Source organism: Eulemur rufifrons, chromosome 20 (genome assembly GCF_041146395.1).
Source record: "Eulemur rufifrons isolate Redbay chromosome 20, OSU_ERuf_1, whole genome shotgun sequence".
NCBI classification, from domain to species: domain Eukaryota; kingdom Metazoa; phylum Chordata; class Mammalia; order Primates; family Lemuridae; genus Eulemur; species Eulemur rufifrons.
Window position 1 is genome coordinate 19,984,910 of NC_091002.1, and position 20,449 is coordinate 20,005,358.

Sequence of the window (20,449 nt, forward strand, 5' to 3'; positions counted from 1 at the left end):
TAGTTTGTGAACATAGTGAAAAATGAGAAGAAAAGGGGCAGGTTATTAGAGAAAAAGCATCATGTAATTTTTGCTATTAACTCACACATTTTATGTATCGCAGTTCATTCTATAATTGTCTTGGAGCAACGTATTAAGAACATACACAATAAAAATGAAATCACTTAAAGATATTACAGATAAAGATCAAAGAAATTACAAATAAAATATCAAAGCCAGTGAGGAAAATTTAAAAACATAGTTATGCCAAAGTTATTAAAGTTCAGCCACAAGTTCAGCTCTAAATTTGGTGGCCAAAGCAAAAAGGCAAGTAAAAGAAATAAGATTCACCCTGTTCTTCAAGAAAGAGCACACCAATCAGCAACAACTTTTCATCTCCATGCCTTAAAACAAATCCTATTACACTGGACCACGAAAGCAAGAGAACAGGAATGATCAAATTCAACACTGGGCCAAGTTCATTTTCTCTTTGGAGGCAAAAGAATAATCCTTCAAGAGCCAGACACTTAAAACAATTCACACCAGTGTCCCAGCTACCAAAACCACCAAAAGGGGAAGTGAAGACTTGCTTAGAAAAAAGGGGCAGATCAGTACATGAGAAGATTAATAAAGGATCCAACCTAACATAATAAAGTAAAAGTAGAAGACAAAATCAATAATATATTATGAAGACCATAAATTCTATCTACGGATAGAATTTCACCCGCCAATATATGACAAATGAAAGGTGAGTATAGGAAAGACAAAAGAATCCAAAGGCAGAATCCCCGCACTTCTCCAAGAGGGCCATTCAAAGGGTATTAACTTATTAATAGAAAATATTTGAGGCCAGGCATGATGGCTCATGCCTGTAATCCTAGCACTCTGAGAGGCCAAGACAGGAGGATTGCTGGAAGTCAGGAGTTCAAGACCAACCTGAACAAGAGTGAGACCCATCTCTACCAAAAATAGAAAAAATTAGCCGACTGTTATAGCACATATCTGCAGTCCCAGCTACTCAGGAGGCTGAGACAGGAGGATCACTTGAGCCCAAGAGTTTGAGGTTGCAGTGAGCTATGATCATGCCATTACCCTGTACCCAGGATGACAGAGCAAGACTGTCTCAAAAAAAAGAAAAGAAAAGAAAAGAAAAGAAAAGAAAAGAAAAGAAAAGGAAAAAAAAAGAAAATACTTGAAGTAATAAATAAGCATAAAAGTGGAAGAGTAATAATGCTTATCATTTAGTTTAATTTAAAAGAAAATACAGAGTTTAACATTCACTATGTAAACTACCTAACTGAAAAAAAACCAAAGGGAAACAATATTAATAGGGGTTTCCCAGGGACCTGGCACACCAACCCACATGGAAGGAAGGAGTTCAGTCTCCCTCTTTCACAGGTGAGGCAACTGCCTCTCCCCCAACCCACCCGCTTCCAGAGTCCTGAGTTGGGAATGTGGCTGGTACAGGAGGTGTCCTGAGGCAGAGCTTACTGATCCAGCCATTCCACCCCAGCAGCTCCAGGCACAGAAACGCAGAGGCTCCCTGTACTCAGCTTCTGAGCCAAATACAACCAGGCATCATCGCCCGTCAGTGTTTAAGACACTGAAGAGCAGGTGAGGATCAGAAGTGGCTCTGTCTAGTAACTTGAAATCACAGATCTGGAAGGCCAAAACAGAATCAATCATCCACTGGCTGGTATATACCACACAGTCTTTCAAAATACCTTATGAAATTCATCCTACACTGCTTTTTACCTCTGGTGGTTGTATTTCCCCAATAACCAGCATTTCACCAGGACAGCTTTATTATTGTTATTGTTTCAATTTCAACTCTATACACTATGTTATAAATCTTGGAAAATGGTACAAATAGAGAATGTGTGCATAGAGATACTGGGAACTTACAGAAAAAATAAGCTTATAAGAATGAACATAAATAAATGAATCCTGTCCATAAGAATACAATCATTTTATGGGTCTATAAAGTAAAAGCCAAACTTGTTTATTCTTTTTTTTTTTTCCTCTCTTTTTGAGACAGGGTCTCGTTCTGACGCCAGGGCTACAGTGCAGTGATGTCATCATAGCTCACAGCAACCTCAAACTACTGGATTCGAGCAATACTCCTGCCTCAGCCTCCAAAGTACCTGGGACTACAGGTGAGCACCACCACACCCAGCTAATTTTTCTATGTTTGTAGAGACAGGGTCTCACTCTTGCTCAGGCTGGTCACAAACTCCTGGCCTCAAGCCATCCTCCACCCTCAACCACCCAAAGTGCTACGATTACAGGCATGAGCCATCATGCCCAGCCTTGTTTATTCTTATTACTTCACTATTTGTATACATTTTCTATAAAAAGTATATATGTTTATTTTCAAACTTTTTAAAAAATGTATCATTTATAATCACACTAGGTCATATTCTATTGGCTTTTTTTTCCCCGTTACTAGAGGTTTCTCAGAATCTATTGGGTTTTTAATAGATTTTTATCCCTACTGTTTAAATTCTGCTCCTCATCAATAACCTCATCAATTGGGCTAGACAAACATTATCTTTTTCACAGCCAGTCACTGAGCACCTACTCCTGGCAAGTGCTGTGCTCTAAGCTTTCACAAATTGTATTTTATTAAATATACACACAGCCCATGAGATAGGTAAGACACCCCCAAATTTACAAATGAGGAAACTGCAATAAGACAGGCGTTAGAGCTTTGCTGAATCACAGGTCAAGAAGGGCCTGGTCTTGAAGCCAAACCTAGACCATGAGTCCGACAAACATACTCATGACTAATTGCCTCTTCACGGTGATCAAGCAATAGCTTATGCAACCTGTTTTTAGGCTCTGAGATTGTTCTCAGATTTTGGTCTGCACACAAAGTACTTTCTGAGATGCAGCATTTCAAACTTGGCAGCTCTATTAATATTACATGGTTAATTTATACACTGTTTGTTCTTTCAAGAGAAAGCTTGTGGTTTCATGGAAGTTATCCATGGCTACAAATCTGAAGCTAAAATGCAAACTGTTTAAGAGGTGGGATTCCAAACCACAAACAGGAAAAATTACTCTAATTCTTAGGTAACTGAGTCACCTTTCAGTGACATAAAAGGTTAACTCTAGCATTGATTGCAACATAGTTTCCAAACTGTTACCCCATTTTCATACATTCTCTCTCTCTCTCTCTCTCACACACACACACACACACACACACGCAGGCAGAACTTGTAAAATGTTTATTAATAATTTCTAACTTGAACACCATTCTAAAATGGACTTTGGGAAAAAGGATTACACAATAATTAAAACTCCATACAGAGTAAAAACAGAATTAATTTCTTGTCCTGGTAAAGATGGCAAAATAAGAGTATTTTTGCCCTCACTTCCTTCTCTCAAAGCTAATTTAAAACCAACAAAAGAATTTAAACATATTATCAACAATAAACTTCATCTTCAGTGAAAGAAGGAGACAGACACAAGCCCAAATAATAGACCAGGAAGCACAGCTGCCAAACACTGTGAGGTCTGAATCTAGAAGGAAAGAGGCCCAGGCCTTCTCACAACAAGTGCAGACTACTGGCTTCCTTAATGTAAGTGTCACCACCCTAAAAGGCAGGGTCACAATCCTTGTGTTAGAAAGACAAGCAGCAACAGTGTGTTCAGGCCAAGGAAACACGGGAAATGTTAGAATAGTGGCCCACCTTGATAGCAAAGAATCACAGGGGCGAGGAATAGAAGGCGGCAAGCAGGCAGGCAGCAAATATCAAATCCCAAGTCAAAATGCCAGAAGAATTTTATCCTGAGCCATAAAGACCACTCAAATCACTACAGAGTGCACCACCAGATCCTCACCCTCATCCCCCACTCAACGAAGGAAGATAAGAGCGTTGGGAGGCCATGCATTATCCAAACTAGCACAACTTCACAATTCTGCAGGGGCCAGTGGCCCTATTCAAAGATGAGTAATTATCATAAAAGTATTAACACAAGCCCATGGCATGAAAGCTGGGCAAGAAAGAAGGAATAAAAAGAGAAAAGGAACATGAGCAAAAAAGCAATTTAAAAGAAACTTTAGAAGGATTATCCGAAGAAACAAGTAGAATTCAGCCAAAGAAATCCAGTTTCAAAGAAATCACAAAGTTAAGCTAAAAAAAGGTTAAGGGAAGAGATACAAAGTCAAAGGAGAGTGAAGGAGAAACAAGATCTCAAATAAACAAGGCAGAAGACAGCCCGAGGAGTCCTCCACATCTCAGAGCTTAGATATGAAAGAAGCTAGAGGGAAGTTTTTCCCAAATTTACACTTTGCTGCAAATAACAAGTCACAAAGCTAAAGGAACTTCTCTACACTATCAATAATAAAAAGCAAATCAACCATACTAGAGGAAAGAGTAAAATGTTGCTCTACTGTCTCTACAGGAAAATAAAAGAAAATCACAGTCATGTGAAAAGGTGATCAATGGAATGCAGCCAAAAATTTCAGAGAAAAAAGGTTTTCAGAAATGTCAGGCAGTTAGTTGATAAAAGTATTCTGTTATTTTTCTGGATTTTTTTCATGTTTGTGGCATTATCAACTTTTAAAATTTGAAATGTACTGTAATACGTCCTCTCATTCTAAATACACACTTCTCTACCTATTAAAAAAAGAAAGAAAAAAACATTCAAAGACGGGATTGTGAGACTCAGGTACAGATGTAAAGGAACAAAAATAGAATAAATTTTACTAAAAACAACCATGAACATTGTGGATAGGCTTGAAGAAATCCCACAAACTGGAGAGGAGCAGATGATCCAGAGATGGTGATAAATACTAAAAACAGACAAAGGAGAGCCAACATACACTTAATTGATGCTCTTAGAGAAGAGAATAAAATAAATAGAACAGAAACGTATGCTAAGATATAACACAGGAAAACTTGCCCAATATAAAGATCGATTTGAACCTGAAGATTAAGAGTTTTTCCATATTTAGAAAAAAACTGAGACAAAACAATCAGCATCAAGACATACCCTGGTGAAAAAGCAATCTTATAAGTATTCAAGTAGAAAAAGTAAAGTAAGAAGGTGGGGGAAAAGTCCCGCTGGACCACAGACTTCTATACAGTGACCCTCAATGCCAAAAGGCAGTGAGGCAAAGTCTGCACAGTTCCTAGGGAAAGAGAATGTGAATCAAGAATTTTACATTAGGCCGGGCGCGGTGGCTCACGCCTGTAATCCTAGCACTCTGGGAGGCCGAGGCGGGTGGATCGCTCAAGGTCAGGAGTTCGAGACCAGCCTGAGCAAGAGCGAGACCCCATCTCTACTAAAAATAGAAAGAAATTATATGGACAACTAAAAATATATATAGAAAAATTAGCCGGGCATAGTGGCGCATGCCTGTAGTCCCAGCTACTCGGGAGGCTGAGGCAGGAGGATCGCTTGAGCCCAGGAGTTTGAGGTTGCTATGAGCTAGGCTGACGGCACGGCACTCACTCTAGCCTGGGCAACAAAGTGAGACTCTGTCTCAAAAAAAAAAAAAAAGAATTTTACATCAACAAAGACCACAATCGAACATACTCAAGTATGTTAAAAAAAATTACTGAACAATAAAATTCAGCCAATCAAGAAATAAAGTGAAATGTGCAATTCAGTGTTGGCAAAACCATGGAAAATAATTAGTGATAAGCATTCAATCCATTTACGCTGCAATTAAGGTTAAACAACTGTGGGAATTATGCTTACAAACATACATCTTATAAATCTTGAAATGAAAATAACAGTACTATATCTACAACAAATGGAGGGAGGAAGAGTAGAAAGAAGAATATGTATGCTAATTTCTTCTTCTTTCATAACAAGAAACTATACCATGTAGTTTGAAAAACAAGTAACACCCTGGGATTTTTTGTAATATTTTCTCTTACTTTTCGAGCTTCAATAAATTCTCTTGTGTTGAACAAACACTTGTCTAAAGTTCAGTAACTACTCTTGTTTCACTTCAGTTTCCTATTTTGTTAAATTCAACAAAAGCAAACATATGGTTATGATCCCATTTTTATTAATAAAATTATTTATGTCCAGCCAGCCAATCATTCATCTTTAAGAGAAGCTTGGAATAATGTTCACAAATATTCATGTTGTTTCTGCTGGATGGTGAAATTTTGGATTTTTTTTAATTTGTTTTGTTTTTACTTCCTCAGCACTATTACTTAAAATGTTCATAATGTGCAGGTATCAATTTTACAAAAACATTCAAATCATAGTTCTTTTTAAACTGAATAATTAAATTCTTAAGGAGCAACTTCTATTTATTTGGAGCTTTTAGGAAATGGAAAAAGTCACGGAAGTAGAAGATGCAGACAGAATGTTTGCAGTACAAAAAGAAACTCACTGTAACAGCAGCCACTCTCCGAGGCTGGGTCACTCCCACCACTCTTCCTTCGGCGGTCCAGCCAGCTTCTGCAAGGTACTACAAACAAAATCACATCTAAGTACACATCTGATACAACTTCTCCAGAAATAATGCCCCCCAAGGTGTCCCTGCACTGTATTTAAAATCACCAAGAAAGGAAATAGCATAGTTCCTGTCCCAGCAGAATTCTGAAAACTGTTTTATATCTGAAGGATCTGAGGCTTGGAAATGTTAGGTAGTTTCCTTAAGTTCACATCAATGCTGATCAACAGAAGAACCAAGGCACAAATTTAGCATTATGACTCCCCAGTCCCACAAAATTTCCATGTATTACAGATGCCTCAAGGAACAAAAAATTATACATGGGCCACTCAGAATAGTGCTAGATCTGTAGAACAAAGAATCTTAAAGTACATGCAGAAACAGCTCAATGTAAATATCAATTATACAATACATTTTAGTCAAATTAAATAAAAATAGTTAGATTCTATATATATGAATATATGCCATTAGATTATATTGATATATATCTAATTTGAGTAAATGCATTTATTTGATTTATTTATTATTTATTTGATCTACATGTATTTATTTGATCATATGCACTTAAAATCCAATATGAATAAAAGTGGTTATCAGAGTTACATATTTTTCTAAATGTCTAATTGTTTTACAATGACTACATATTACTTCTATAATAGAAAAAAGATTTTAAAAGCTACTGCATGTATCTGCTCATTATGTTCAAAAGAAATAAAGGAAAGATAATATAGAAACTAAAGAAAATGGCTGTCTACAGGGAGTGGGTGGGAAAGGGGCAGAAAGGGAAATGGAAACAGGGTGACAGGGATGAAGAGGGAGTGGAATGCTCCGAACAGAGCTTTTTGTGTAGCTCTCGCTCTTAGAACCATCGTCATGTTTCACATACTCTTTAAATATCCAAAAGACAAATAAAACCAACCAGAATGTAGAGGGAAACCAAGAGGATATAAAACATTAACAAACGAGCCTTTCTGTACTACAAATGACTAAAATAACCAAACTCACACTAACGTCCGTGGAGAAGAAAAGAACTAACCCAAGTAATGACGGAACACAGCATCCTGACTGGATGCTTTAAGGCTACAGATAAAAAGAACTATAAATAAATGCTGTAATCTAGTTAGTAAATGTTAGTGCATACCCAAATAGGGGTATGAGTTAGCAATTCTGAAACTATTTTATGTGCATACTAGAATTAAATGAACTTGTAAATATATTGTAGATAACGAGGACTGGGTTTCTCACTGTTGAAGAAAAGTTACAAATAAGGAAAAGCTAAAACGAGCCCTATGGTATTGGATTGGAATCAGAAGTATCAGTATAAATGCCTGATGTTTAATATAGAGAGACAGATACAGATTTATAGATGCTTTCATATGTATGGGTTAATATTCATACATATATTCCTAAGCCTGCTCACTGAGACTCACAGCAGTGACATCTCAGTAGCAATGAGCATGCTGAGATCCAGATCTTGATTCCTAAACACTGTTCTCCAATAAAAGGAGCCAGGGCTTGTTCAGGGAAAAGAGGAGCTTGAAACAGCTTGTGGTGCTAGAAAGCATGGAAGTAGTCAAAAAAGGGATGGAGGCTTTTTTTCATAAGAAAACAGAAGCTAAAACAAAAGAGCTCCTAATGGTCAAAGCTGGAATGATATGAGCAACAACAAAAAAAATGATAAAATTGAATTTTAACCCATAGTAAAAAATACGTATCTATGAATCCATATTGACATGCACAAACAATCTAACGCATAAACAAATAGGGAAGAAAGGACAGTTCTTCCTGACAGAAGAGTCTATTTAATAAAGGGAGTGGGAAAGAGGAAAAAAGAAAATCATCACTGCTGCAGACAAGATGCTAAATTAGTAGGTGAAAGTTTGAAGAAAAACAGATTATTTGCAGTCTGAAAATACTTCCCCCATGATATATATCAACTGAAAGGGAAAGACAGTAGCTTTGCAGGAAAACCTGGCACCTTAACCAAGTGACCAAGGTTAACATCACCAGTGCAAGATACATCAACATCACAAACCCCTTGATAAGATGCACTAAGAAGGACACACTATCATCTCTGTGGTATTCTTGCCAAAAATGCATAAGTTCCTTCTAATCATAAGAAAACATGACATAAACCCAAACTGAGGGACATACTACAAAATAAACGCCCATTATCCTTTAAAAATGTCAAGATCCTGAAAGCTGTGGAAAGACTGAGTAACTCTCACAAACCGCAGGAGATGAGGGAGAAATAACTAAATGCAGAGTAGGATCTAGAACTAAAAAAAGAACATTAGTAGAAAAAGCAATGAGATTTACATAAGATCTGTAGTCTAGTATTATACCCATGTTAATGTCCTGTTTTTGATTATTGTACTAGAAGTGCGGTGAAGGTATAAGGGAATTCTCTATTTTTTTTGCAACTTTTCTATTAGTCTAAAAATAGTTAAAAATAAAGTTTAAAAATTACTGAAAATTGTTATAGAAAATATATGTTTTTTGCTATAAAAACTATCAAGTGGCTCTTGTATTAAATACACACACAAAATATCACCAACTGCCCCATCAATACAAATACAAAAACAGAACTACGAGGAAAATAGCTAAGATTCACGAGTACCTTACTAAGTGCCAGAAACTGTGCTGAGTACCTTACAGGCATTGCCCCATTTATTTTTTTTTTATTTATTTATTTTTGAGACAGGGTCTCACTCTGTCACCCGGGCTAGAGTGCAGTGGCATCATCACAGCTCACTGCAACCTCAAACTCCTGGTTTCAAGGGATCCTCCTGCCTCAGCCTCCTCAGTAACTGGAACTATAGGCACGTGCCACCACGCCTGGCTAATTTTTCCTATTTTATTGGTAGAGATGGGGGTCTCACTCTTGCTTAGGCTGGTCTCGAATTCCTGACCTCAAGCACTCCTCCTGCCTTGGCCTCCGAGTGTGCTAGGATTACAGTCATGAGCCACCATGCCCAGCCCCATTGCCCCATTTAATCCTCACAACAAATCCTGTAAGGAAGGTAACATACATTATCACCAACAATACATACATGACAAAACAAAGAGGTCACATAACTTGTCCAAGGAAATGGATAGAAACCTAAGTGCTAGAATTCAAGCTCAGTAAACCAAAGCCATGACACATAACTGGGACTCAATCTATCATCCAAATTCAAACACACATAGTTAATTTCTTAGTAGTAGTGTTAAGTGAAAGAAAAATAATTTTCATAAAAACAAACAACCTATCCATGAAGCTAGCCACCTCAATACATTGTGACTCAGACTTCTGCAAGCTCATGATTGCTGAAAGGTGGAAATTTAAAGATACTGAAAAAGCAGGTGTAGTGCTCATGTTAAGAGGCAGAGGGAGCTGGGCACAGTGGCTCACGCCTATAATCCTAGCACTCTGGGAGGCCGAGGCAGGAGGATCGCTTGAGTTCAGGAGTTCAAGACCAGCTTCAGCAAGAGCAAGACTCCTTCTCTACTAAAAATAGAAAAAAATAGCCAGGCAACTGAAAATAGAAACAAAAATTAGCTCGGCGTTGTGGCAAGTGCCTGTAGTCCCAGCTACTTGGGAACCTGAGGCAGGAGGATCGCTTGAGCCCAGGAGTTTGAGGTTGCTGTAAGCTAGGCTGACGCCACCACACTCTAGCCTGGGCAACAGAGCTGAACTGTCAAAAAAAAAAAAAAAAAAAAAGGCAGAGGGGTGTCATGGAGGAAGATCACTAAACTGTAGGCCGAATTCCACCTCATTTTGGTCCACTCTTCAAGGACCAAAAAAATCTGATCTTTCTAGCTAAAAGATAGAATTAGGAAGAACTCCACCAATAACCAATAACAGTACTGATAACAACTGTAGTTAAGAAGAGCTTGTTTTCATAGCCCATTTTTTTGACAGAGTAAAAAATATCATCTAGGTTCCACACACAGTTTGTGGAATTTTAAAACTAGTAAGTCTCTAGTGCTTTAGCATGCTGTACTTTTCCAAGGCAAGATACTCCATAAATTCAGCAAAACTGTTTATTGAGAAAAACCTGCTTCATATACTTGCTGTAACCTTCAGTTCTCAGCCTTTCCAATCTTCCTAGGCCATAACTCAAATTCAGCTTCACGATAAGCTGGAAACTGTAACTGTCTCAGAGAAGGGAAACGGAATGGCCAGGAGAAACAGGAATAATCCTCCACAGGAGGGGTAGCAAATATTTGGGCCAGTAATACACAATCTATCACAGTGATCTAGTCATTGTCAACAGCAAATCTTAGGAGATTCGCTGTCCACCATTTAGTCCTTCGTTCTTTTTAAATTTTATACTATGTATTATTAAATGCATTTCCTATTCAAAAAAGTGCTTATAATAAAATACAATTCCATAAAATGATTAAATTCAAATGCACATGTGCTTTGAGCCAGTAATTCCATAACTACGTTTATTCTATAAATATACCTATGTGCATACAAACTAATACATCTGCAAACTGACTCACTGCATCATCATGATAATACAAAAGTGGAAACAACCTAAATGTCCATCACTGAGGATTGGTAACATAAATTATGTACACATACTGGAACCTATGGAACTGAATAAAGAATGATATTAATACATTATGTGAAAAAAAGACAAGGTGTGAAGGCATCACACCATCTGGCTTCAAAATATACAACAAAGGTATAGTAACCAAAATAGCATGGTACTGGCATAAAAACAGACACATAGACCAGTGGAACAGAATAGAGAACCCAGAAATAAATCCATGCATGTACAGCCAACTGCACATTGAGGAAAGGACAGTTTCTGCAATAAATGGTGCTGGGAAAACTGCATATCCACATGCAGAAAAATAAAACTAAACCCCTATCTCTCACCCTATACAAAAATCAAATCAAAATGAATTAAAGACATAAATGTAAGGTGCCCAAAATTATGAAACTACTAGAAGAAAACACAGGGGAAACGCTTCATGACATTGATCTGGGCAAGGATTCTTTGGATAAGACTTCAAAAGCATAGGCAACAAAAAGCAAAAATAGACAAATGGGATCACATCAAACTAAAAAGCTTCTGCCTGCACAGCAGAGAAAACAATCAACAGAGTGAAGAGACAACATACAGAATGGGAGAAAATATATGCAAACTACACATCTGACAATGGGTTAACATCCAGAATATGTTATATAACGAACTCAAGCAACTCAACAGCAAAAAATAATCCAATTTAAAAATGGGCAAAAGACTTGAAAATAAACAAAAAAAAAACTACCTTCACTTACTGTCGTATTACCCAACTTGGAACCTCAGCCCCTACTCTGTTTCCTCCTGGCCATCTTTCCTCAGACTCAGCCCTCAGCAGGCTCTCTCTGTTCCCTGGTAGCTAGGCCTTGCTGGGGTGAACGACCAGACTGCTGTGATATATTTAGCATTGTTCCAAATATGTGCTGCCCATCGCTGTGGGAGGATTATATACATTGTTACCCTGTGCTATCTAGCCTGGCCATGTAACTTGCTTTGGCCAATGCTATGTGAGCAGAAGGGCCACTTCGGGTCAGAAGTTTTAAGCGTCATCTCAAGATTCTGCCATGTACCACAAGATCAACAAGTCCCACATGAAAGCTGTACTGTCAGCCTCAGTCCCGATGATGACATGGAGTAGCCTCAAAGCCAACCCAAGATGACCACATAATATGAGCAAGAAATAAACCTTTGTGTTTTTAAGCCACTGAGATTTTCAGGATCTCTGTTACCAAACACAGTTTATCCTAGGCTAACTAAACAACCACAAACTAATTCCAAAACAAACTAAAATTATGGACTATCACGTGGCCTTTTACCTTTGTTCTACATTCCTAACCTCACTACTCTGCAGTGTCCTCACGTGTAAAATGTAATAATAGTACCTACCTCATAGGGTCTTTGAGGATCTGACAGATCATAGATCAACACATGTAAAGTGCTCCCTTTATGTAGCACTTATTACTGTTGTTATTATAATTACTTGTTACTATGATTATTATATTACTCTCTAAATAATAATCACCCAGTAATTTAACCTGGCCCTTCTCCTGTGTCTGTCTGTAAGACTCAAGTAACTTGCTGGGCTCTTAATGCCCTCTGCATATTCAGGTACCTTTTTCCTGCAGGCCGCCACTGCCTCTGCTGTCTGCATTTCAAAATGGTCCTTTCTCTGCTAGGTCATTCCCCTCTGCCTACCTTTCCCTAGCTGCACATTAGATCACCTGGGGTAACTTTTTAAAAATGCCTTTGTCTGGGTCCCAACCTAAACCCATTATTCAGAATTGGAATGGGGGAGCAGACAAAAGAATTGAGAACCACACAGAGATGTTGTCATAGCCACAAGTCTGGACCATACAGTCAGTAATACATCATTAATATATTCAAAAATGCAAAGGGATTTCATCACGTTCCCTTGGGAATCTCTCACCATAAAATCCTACTGCTGGATTTGCTCTCTCCAAGACCAACAACCCAGGACTGAGTCACGTCTCCTGTTCCCCGGCCACTGCCGCCAACCCACCTCTCCAGAAACCTCACTCCTCTTTTGCTTTCTCTGACCATGGACAGTCTCGTGGTTCCTCTGCCATTTCCCTGGCTGCCATTCTATTTCCTTTCTGCTCCTGACACCTAAATGTTGACGCCCCCAAGGCTTTGTCTTTGGTTCTCTTCTCGTATCTTTCTGTTCCCTCTCACTCCTGCATGTATCAAGATGTTGTACCATCAACATGTGGATAATCCCACATCCATACCCTCTAAGTGTGACCTCTGCCAAGTTTCAAACTCCCAATACAATTTTCCTATTAATAATGATGTCATTAAAGACCATCAATGATATAGGAAAAAATAAGTCTGTTTAAAAATCAAACATATTGGCCGGGCGCGGTGGCTCACGCCTGTAATCCTAGCACTCTGGGAGGCCGAGGCGGGTGGATCGCTCGAGGTCAGGAGTTCGAGACCAGCCTGAGCAAGAGCGAGACCCCGTCTCTACTAAAAATAGAAAGAAATTATATGGACAACTAAAATATATATATACAAAAAATTAGCCGGGCATGGTGGCGCATGCCTGTAGTCCCAGCTACTCGGGAGGCTGAGGCAGTAGGATCGCTTAAGCCCAGGAGTTTGAGGTTGCTGTGAGCTAGACTGACGCCACGGCACTCACTCTAGCCCGGGCAACAAAGCGAGACTCTGTCTCAAAAAAAAAAAAAAAAAAAAAAATCAAACATATTAATTTCCAACAACAAAAAAAAATCTATCGTATTTAGCACTACCACTATTCTCCAAGGCAACATCCCTTTACCTTTGTCATCATAAATATCCATCCAGTTTCTAATTTCTACAGCCCCAAACTCTACAATTGCTCTCATTCCTATCCTCCCCAGATTATCCCACTATCACCTCTTAATCAAGGACCCATTACACCACTCTTCCCTAGAGCACTGCAATAGCCTCTAGGGCCTGCCTCCTCCAGTTGCTAAGTCATCTTGTACTTGAGTTTAAAAATGTCCCTAAAACTTGGCTCATGATGATTACATGCTTAGAAACCCTACAAGGATACAGCCACTCTGATAATCTTAGACATTATTTACTAAAGTTGAACATAGGATCCAGCAATGCTACTCTTAGGTATAGCCCAGCAGGAATGTGCACATGTGTTCACCAAGACAAGCAACAAGAACATTCATAGCAACACTATTCATAACTAAAAACTGGAAAGAACTCAAATGTCAATCAACACTACGAAGGATAAATAAACCATGGAATACCAATACAGTGGAATACTATATAGCAGGGGTTGGCAAACAATTTTGTTTAAGAGCCAGATAGTAAATTTTTAAGCTCTGAAGGCCTTAGGGTCTCTGTTGCAACCGTCCAAGTCTGCGTTATAGCATGAAAGCAGCCGTGGGCAATGTGTCAATAAGCAAGTGTGGCTGTGTGCCAGTAAAGTTTTCTTTACAGAAACAGGCAGCCAGCTGGATTCGGGCCAAGAGCTGTAACCTGCTGCCCCCTGCTACACAACGAGAATGAACAAATCGCAGCTATACTCAACAACAGAGAAGACTCTCACACATAATGTTGAACAAAAGAAACTATTATATTAATCCTCTATAAAGTTCAAAAATAGGCAAAACTAACCTATGGTGTCAGAAGCCAAAATAAGAGTTGCCCTTGTGCTTATGTCTGTGGGGATAGAGAGAGAGGGCAGTTAGAGACCAGGCGACACGAGAGGGCTTCCGGGATTCTGGCCTTGTTCTGTTTCTTGAACTGTGTGTTGGTAACACAGGTGTCTTCACTTGTGAAAATGTATCAAGATGTACAATTATAACATAGGCACTTTCCTACATGTATTTTACACTTTAATAAAAATCAACATTAAAAAGGAAAGAAAAATCTCCAAGGTCTCTCAACCCTGGTCACTTAATTATCAGTCTTCACTCTTCAAGTCAAGGTTCTTAAGACACTCTGAACTCACCCTACACTTCTCCACCCCAGTATCTCTAACCACAATATTCACTGGATTGAAACACCTTCCCAGTCAGCTCCCACTAATCAATCATTCAAGGTCAATTTCAAATGCCATTAACTTTCCAAGGTCTCTTCTGACCCTTCTTTCCACTTCTATCCACATATGATTTTTCCTGGTAAAAGAGGGTTCTTGCACAGCATTGCATAATTCTATAAAAGCCAATTTTTATTTACAACTATTAATGGTTCATTTTGCCCCATCTCTTCAATTGTCATTATATGGACAAAAATTACAAATTACGTATCTTTGAATGAGTCCCCACTGTTCCTTGCAGAGGATGGCTATGTTGGAATTATAATAAGCCAAGGACAAATTTTTACTTTAGTACTAATCAAAGAACTGTAAGGCTCAAAAGTTTAATGAAAAATATCTAGTTGAGGTGCATATTTCCAGACAGGAAACTTTAAAAATGCAAATGATAGCAAAGACAATTCTCAAGTTATAAACTCTGTCCAACCAGGTCTAAGTGTAAAGACACAGATTAAATATGTACTCACCTGAGGAATCTGCGTGCTTTTCCCACATCCTGTCTCTCCAACAATCACCACTGTCTGATAGTTTTCTATCAAGTATAAAATATGATTCCTAAGCTGAAAAAGAATAACCATACACTGTAAACAGTGATATACTGTCTCAAAAGACCTAAACAAAGATATATAAACATTGTGAAATGAGCTGTTTCCAAAAGAAAGTAAATTTTAAAAAGAACATCAAAATGTATTTCTAACTCACAGGTACTGTTGGTGTCAGCATGAGCTGATACAACTGCAATTGAGTGTGATAAGGAATAAATGTCTATTTGTCCTAATATGGAAGGATCTACAAGATGTGTTAAGAGTGCTCAGTTCAGCAGTACATATACTCAAAGCAGAATAAGGAGAAGATGACAGCATGGCCCCTGCACAAGGACGACAGACAGATGTTTGAACCATTTCTTATCTTTTAAATAAATAAATAACAAAACAAAAAAAAAGCTAGATTAAGGAAAGAAAGCAAAGTCTAGAACTGCGAATAATACACTAGTGATATGGTTTGAATGTTTGGCCCCTCCAAATCTCATGTTGAAATCTGATCCCCAGTATTGAATGTGGGGGGCCTGGTGGGAGGTGTCTGGGTCATGGGGGCCGATCCTTCATGAATGGCTCGGTGCCATTCTCATTTTATTACTATATTTCTCGCCGTATTAGTAAGTTATCACTTCATTAGTTCTCACTTTATTAGTTCACACAAGAGCTGGTTGTTTAAGAGAGTCTGGCACCACCTCCTCTCTCTCTTTGCTCCTTCTCCCACCATGTGAGGTGCCTGCTGCCCTTCCCCTTCCACCTTGATCGGAAGCTCCCTGAAGCCCTTACCAGAAGCTGACACAAAGCTGACACAAAGCTTCTTGTACAGCCTGCAGAACTGTGAGCCAAGTAAACCACTTTTCTTTATAAATTACCCAGCATCAGGTATGTCCTTTATAGCAGTGAAAGCAAACCAAAACAACTAGTATTTATATTTTTAAAGAAAGGGTAAACACATATATGCTTGCTTATATGTAGACTATCTTTGGGGAAACAAACAAACAAACAAACAAAAACAAGAAACTAGTAACAGTGCTGCCTCCAGATAGGGGGATGAGGTGGGTGTCTGGGGAACAGGGGTGTGAAGGAGACATGTGAATTTTGTGCAACATGCATATATTACCTAATTTAAAATGTTTTCATTCATTAACTTGTAAAAAGCCCCAGAAAAAAAGAACACGCTTTCACCTTTACTTCTAAATCCCAGTACAACAACCAAGTACCCACAGGTTACATGTATATTTTAAATGGGCCTTCCCTTACCCGTTCAGTGTGAGCAGAAACACGGGGGAGCACTGAAAAGTCAAGATAACTCTGTCTTAGCTTCAGAATATATTTTTGTACACATATTTGATTATAGGCACACCTGATGGTCCAAAAGTAATGAAGGTTTTCCATAAACACCTGGTTTGGAATGAAGTAAAAAACTGCCTAATTCTCCCACTCTGATCACTGCTCAACTCATCTGGCGTCACACCAGCAGTGTGTCTGGTGAGGAAAGGAAAGACTAGGATGTTGCCAGTTTCTAACTAGCAAATAAGGTATTGACTTTTGAATTTGGCATTATCTAGGGTCCAGGTATGCAGTTCTCAAATCTTAGTGTGAAAATCTCCTGGGATATTTGTTAAAAATGAGGATTCCTAGCCCTACCCTTGGTTTCTGATTCAGCAGGTTAGGCCCAGGAATCTGTACTTCCACACACCCAAAGGAGGTTCTGCTGCAGATGGTCTAATGACCGTCCACCTAGATGCTTTCTTCTTGGTTGCTTAGAATTTGCGTTTTCTTTGTTTGGGGCGGGAGAAGGAGAAAAGTTTAAGTTCGCATGTATTTTGTAAATGATAGATCCACTGGATGAATAGATGGATGGATGGATGGATGGATGATCAAGGAAAACTTAAAAGACAATTTGAGTACAGAAGAACAGAGAAACTGACTAAGCATTCCAGAAAATGGAAATAACACAAGCAGAAAAAAAGATGTAAATAAGTAAACTATGTATATTCCCACGAAAGGAGGCCATAAAAAGCCCATGAAAAGTTCAGGTTTGGTTTAGAAATCAGTTACAAGAGTTGAAGTTAAGGCTTCATTGTGAAAGGCCTCGAATGCAAAGCTACAGAGACTAGACTTTACTTTCAAGGCAGTGTAGACAGTGAGAGTTTTGAGAAAACTGGTCAGCAGCAGCACACAAGACTAATTTGAGCATGAAGAAACCGAAGGTACTAATTCTAGCTTCATGTGCTAAAGGCCTACAAGGTCTAAGAAGCATTGCAAATGGAGTCAGATGCGTGACAGATGCATGACATTTCAGAGAGTTGACAAGATTTCCAGTTTAGAGACTGGGAGAATGACAATACTACCCACAGGCACAGTGAAAGCAAGAGTTGGTGAGGAAGGTGGGAATGAGTTTCAGAGAGGTGGAGTTGGCAGGAATAAGAGGACAACTTTGCACAGCAGTGTCCATGGCCCAAAGAGAACACCAGCCTACAAAGTTGGCCAAGGGAAGGTTGCCTCATAATGGTGCTGGGGAAAAGGGGTGATCTTTAAAGATTTGTTGCTGCTTTAGGTCTAACTTCTGTTTTTAAAGCTACTTTTACTTTTAGTTTGAATGCGGGAGGGGGTGGTAAAGTGGTAACTTTATCCTTTTCATCGTCTACATTCATCTTTAACATCCTTCAAGACCTGAACCATGCTTAAACTCTGTTTTGCTTTATATCAATAACTTACACTCTTCTTACCATTTTAATTTCATCAATATTTCTCAACTTCCTGTTTTCCTTCCTTTTTTTTTTTTTTCATTAGCCATTTCATTTATTCTATCTTATAAGCACAGCTGGAGGACAAAGAATAGTCAAAAAGGCCAAAATTTAAATATTCAGGTAAACAGTAATTTCTCTTGTACTTGAGCGTCTACGACATGTCAGGTATCTTACTAAATCCTCTGCACAAATTACCTCATCCAGTCCTTGTAACAATCCTGTGAGGTAGGCGCTACTGTTAGTCCCACATAACAGATAAGGGATCGGAAGCTCAGAATGGTGAGGCAAGGTCACACAGCATGCAAATGGTGACACTTAGGTTTGAACTTTGAAGTCTAGCTGAGTCCAGACACTTCATCACGGCTGAAACTGTCCCTCAGTGGTAAGGAAGCAATAGTGAACCTCTCACCTCATCTGTGAGTCAAACTCGTTAACATAATGAATGAGGTTAGTCACTTGAGGAAGAAATCCAGAGACAGGTAAGTGACTACAATGTTTGGAGCCACGTAAAACTCCAATCAAGGCAATTTGGCTAAATTAAGAAGACTGCTGTTTCGTATCCACTTGGAGAAAGAATATATTAATAGAAGAGGAATTATCAGCACAGTCTACACAAAGGAACTCCCTGAGTGTAAGAACTTGGCACCTTTCACTCAGCACTGTCCAGGAGAAAGAGAGAAAGAGACGCAGGTACTGGTGACCACACCTACTCGGGTCATACCAGACACACCTTGTGCAGCAGGGAGTTATTCATCACCCCTCATAGGGGGCTGAAATGAATATCCTTCAAATTTATCTAATCTGCTTTTGGCTCTGCACTTCCTGATTACAATTTGGCTTCCCATGTGGACTTCCCAATAGGGAGAAAGTGTGTCCATCAACTGTGTCCATCTGTAGAGGAAAACTACAGTTCACCATAATCAAACACGTTCTGAATGAACTCTAGTTTATACTTTGGTCTCTTGTAGCTAAGCATACATCCATTTCATGAGCATTAATAAAATTGAGTATCAGGATGTACACATTTGCTATGCAGTAACCACACCAAAATCCTGTCACTGTCTCAGTGAAAGTGACAGTATTAACTGACCTGAAACAACTTCATAGTCCCAATTAATCTTGTTTAAAGGAATGTCTTTAAAAAGAAAGCAAAAATTAGTCATATGCTGGGAATTTGTTGAAGCCGGAAACATAAACGTTCACTGTGCTATTTTCTCTACTTTTCTGTATGCTTGAAATTGTCCATAACTGAAAGCAATGAAGGGAAAAAAGAATGTCATTCCTATTCTTCGAACTTTCCAATATGTAAGATCTAACTGAAAAATCTAATGACTTTCAAGATTTCAAAAGGTTAACACACATATTTTCAAAAGAAATCCCTTAGCATGAAGGGTTTTTCTGAGATCACTGTGCTCTAAAAAAATCATTAAGAGCAACAGGATATTATCCACCCCTCAGCAACGTGCACAAAGCTATCGCAGACACACAATTCATGCCCCAGACTGAACATGCTTATTCGACGTACCTTGAACACCGGCAGCTTCTGCCTCTGCTGCTCTATTGAAAGGGCAGCATAGGGGTTGTAAACAACAGTGGTCCCAGAGTTTTCAGCGATACTTTGTCTCTCTTCAGAGATGCTGACACCTGGCCCCTCTGTACCTGTAGCAGAAATAAATGTTTTTTCAGATTCTCTGATGCAGTGAACAGAAAGAGGTGTAAAGGTTATAAATTTTCAAAGACGAAGATACAGAACAGAAGCAATGCTTTTTCTTTTAATCTCAAACTACTAAGAGATATTCAACTTTAACTTTAGGAAAGCATCTAGAAAAGTACCCACCAGAACACAAAAATCTTCCCTAAAAGCTTCACTGCAGTGTCAAGAACAAAAGAGAGGGCAGTCCCACTGGGCTCCAAATTGGTCATCCAGAACTCAGTATTACAGAGTACAGTGTCTGTAGTTCTGGCTTCTATGCCCATGTTATTATTGAATTCTTAACAGAAGTGAAAGAAACCCAGTGGGAACTAGCTGAGGCAAAAGGATGAATCCTGTTACTGCAGGACGGCAACAAGGCTCAGAGACGACAGCACCTGGGGACTCAAAGCAGCCATGGCTTTATCCTTCTCTCATTTTAACACCTCTTGCAGGTTCCGTTCAATCCCTTAGGTGGCTTCTCTATAGGAGC

At 38.9% G+C, this 20,449-nt stretch overlaps 1 protein-coding gene and 1 non-coding gene across 3 annotated transcripts in view; one reads left to right on the forward strand and one right to left on the reverse strand.

Moving 5' to 3' along the window:
• Positions 1-20,449, reverse strand: part of DHX35 (DEAH-box helicase 35) — a 66,562-nt gene that overhangs the window by 42,566 nt on the left and 3,547 nt on the right. Inside the window, exons 2-4 of one of the 2 annotated variants that reach the window (XM_069495637.1) lie at positions 19,792-19,925; positions 15,445-15,537; positions 6,341-6,418 (exon numbers count right to left, since the gene is read on the reverse strand). In XM_069495637.1, coding sequence (XP_069351738.1) covers positions 6,341-6,418; positions 15,445-15,537; positions 19,792-19,925 — 305 coding nt within the window. The remainder of the gene's footprint in view (positions 1-6,340; positions 6,419-15,444; positions 15,538-19,791; positions 19,926-20,449) is intronic. The other variant, XM_069495638.1, reaches the window with a different exon arrangement.
• Positions 15,785-15,890, forward strand: LOC138401290 (U6 spliceosomal RNA). The gene has a single exon (XR_011236452.1). It is a non-coding gene; the product is annotated as a U6 spliceosomal RNA (small nuclear RNA).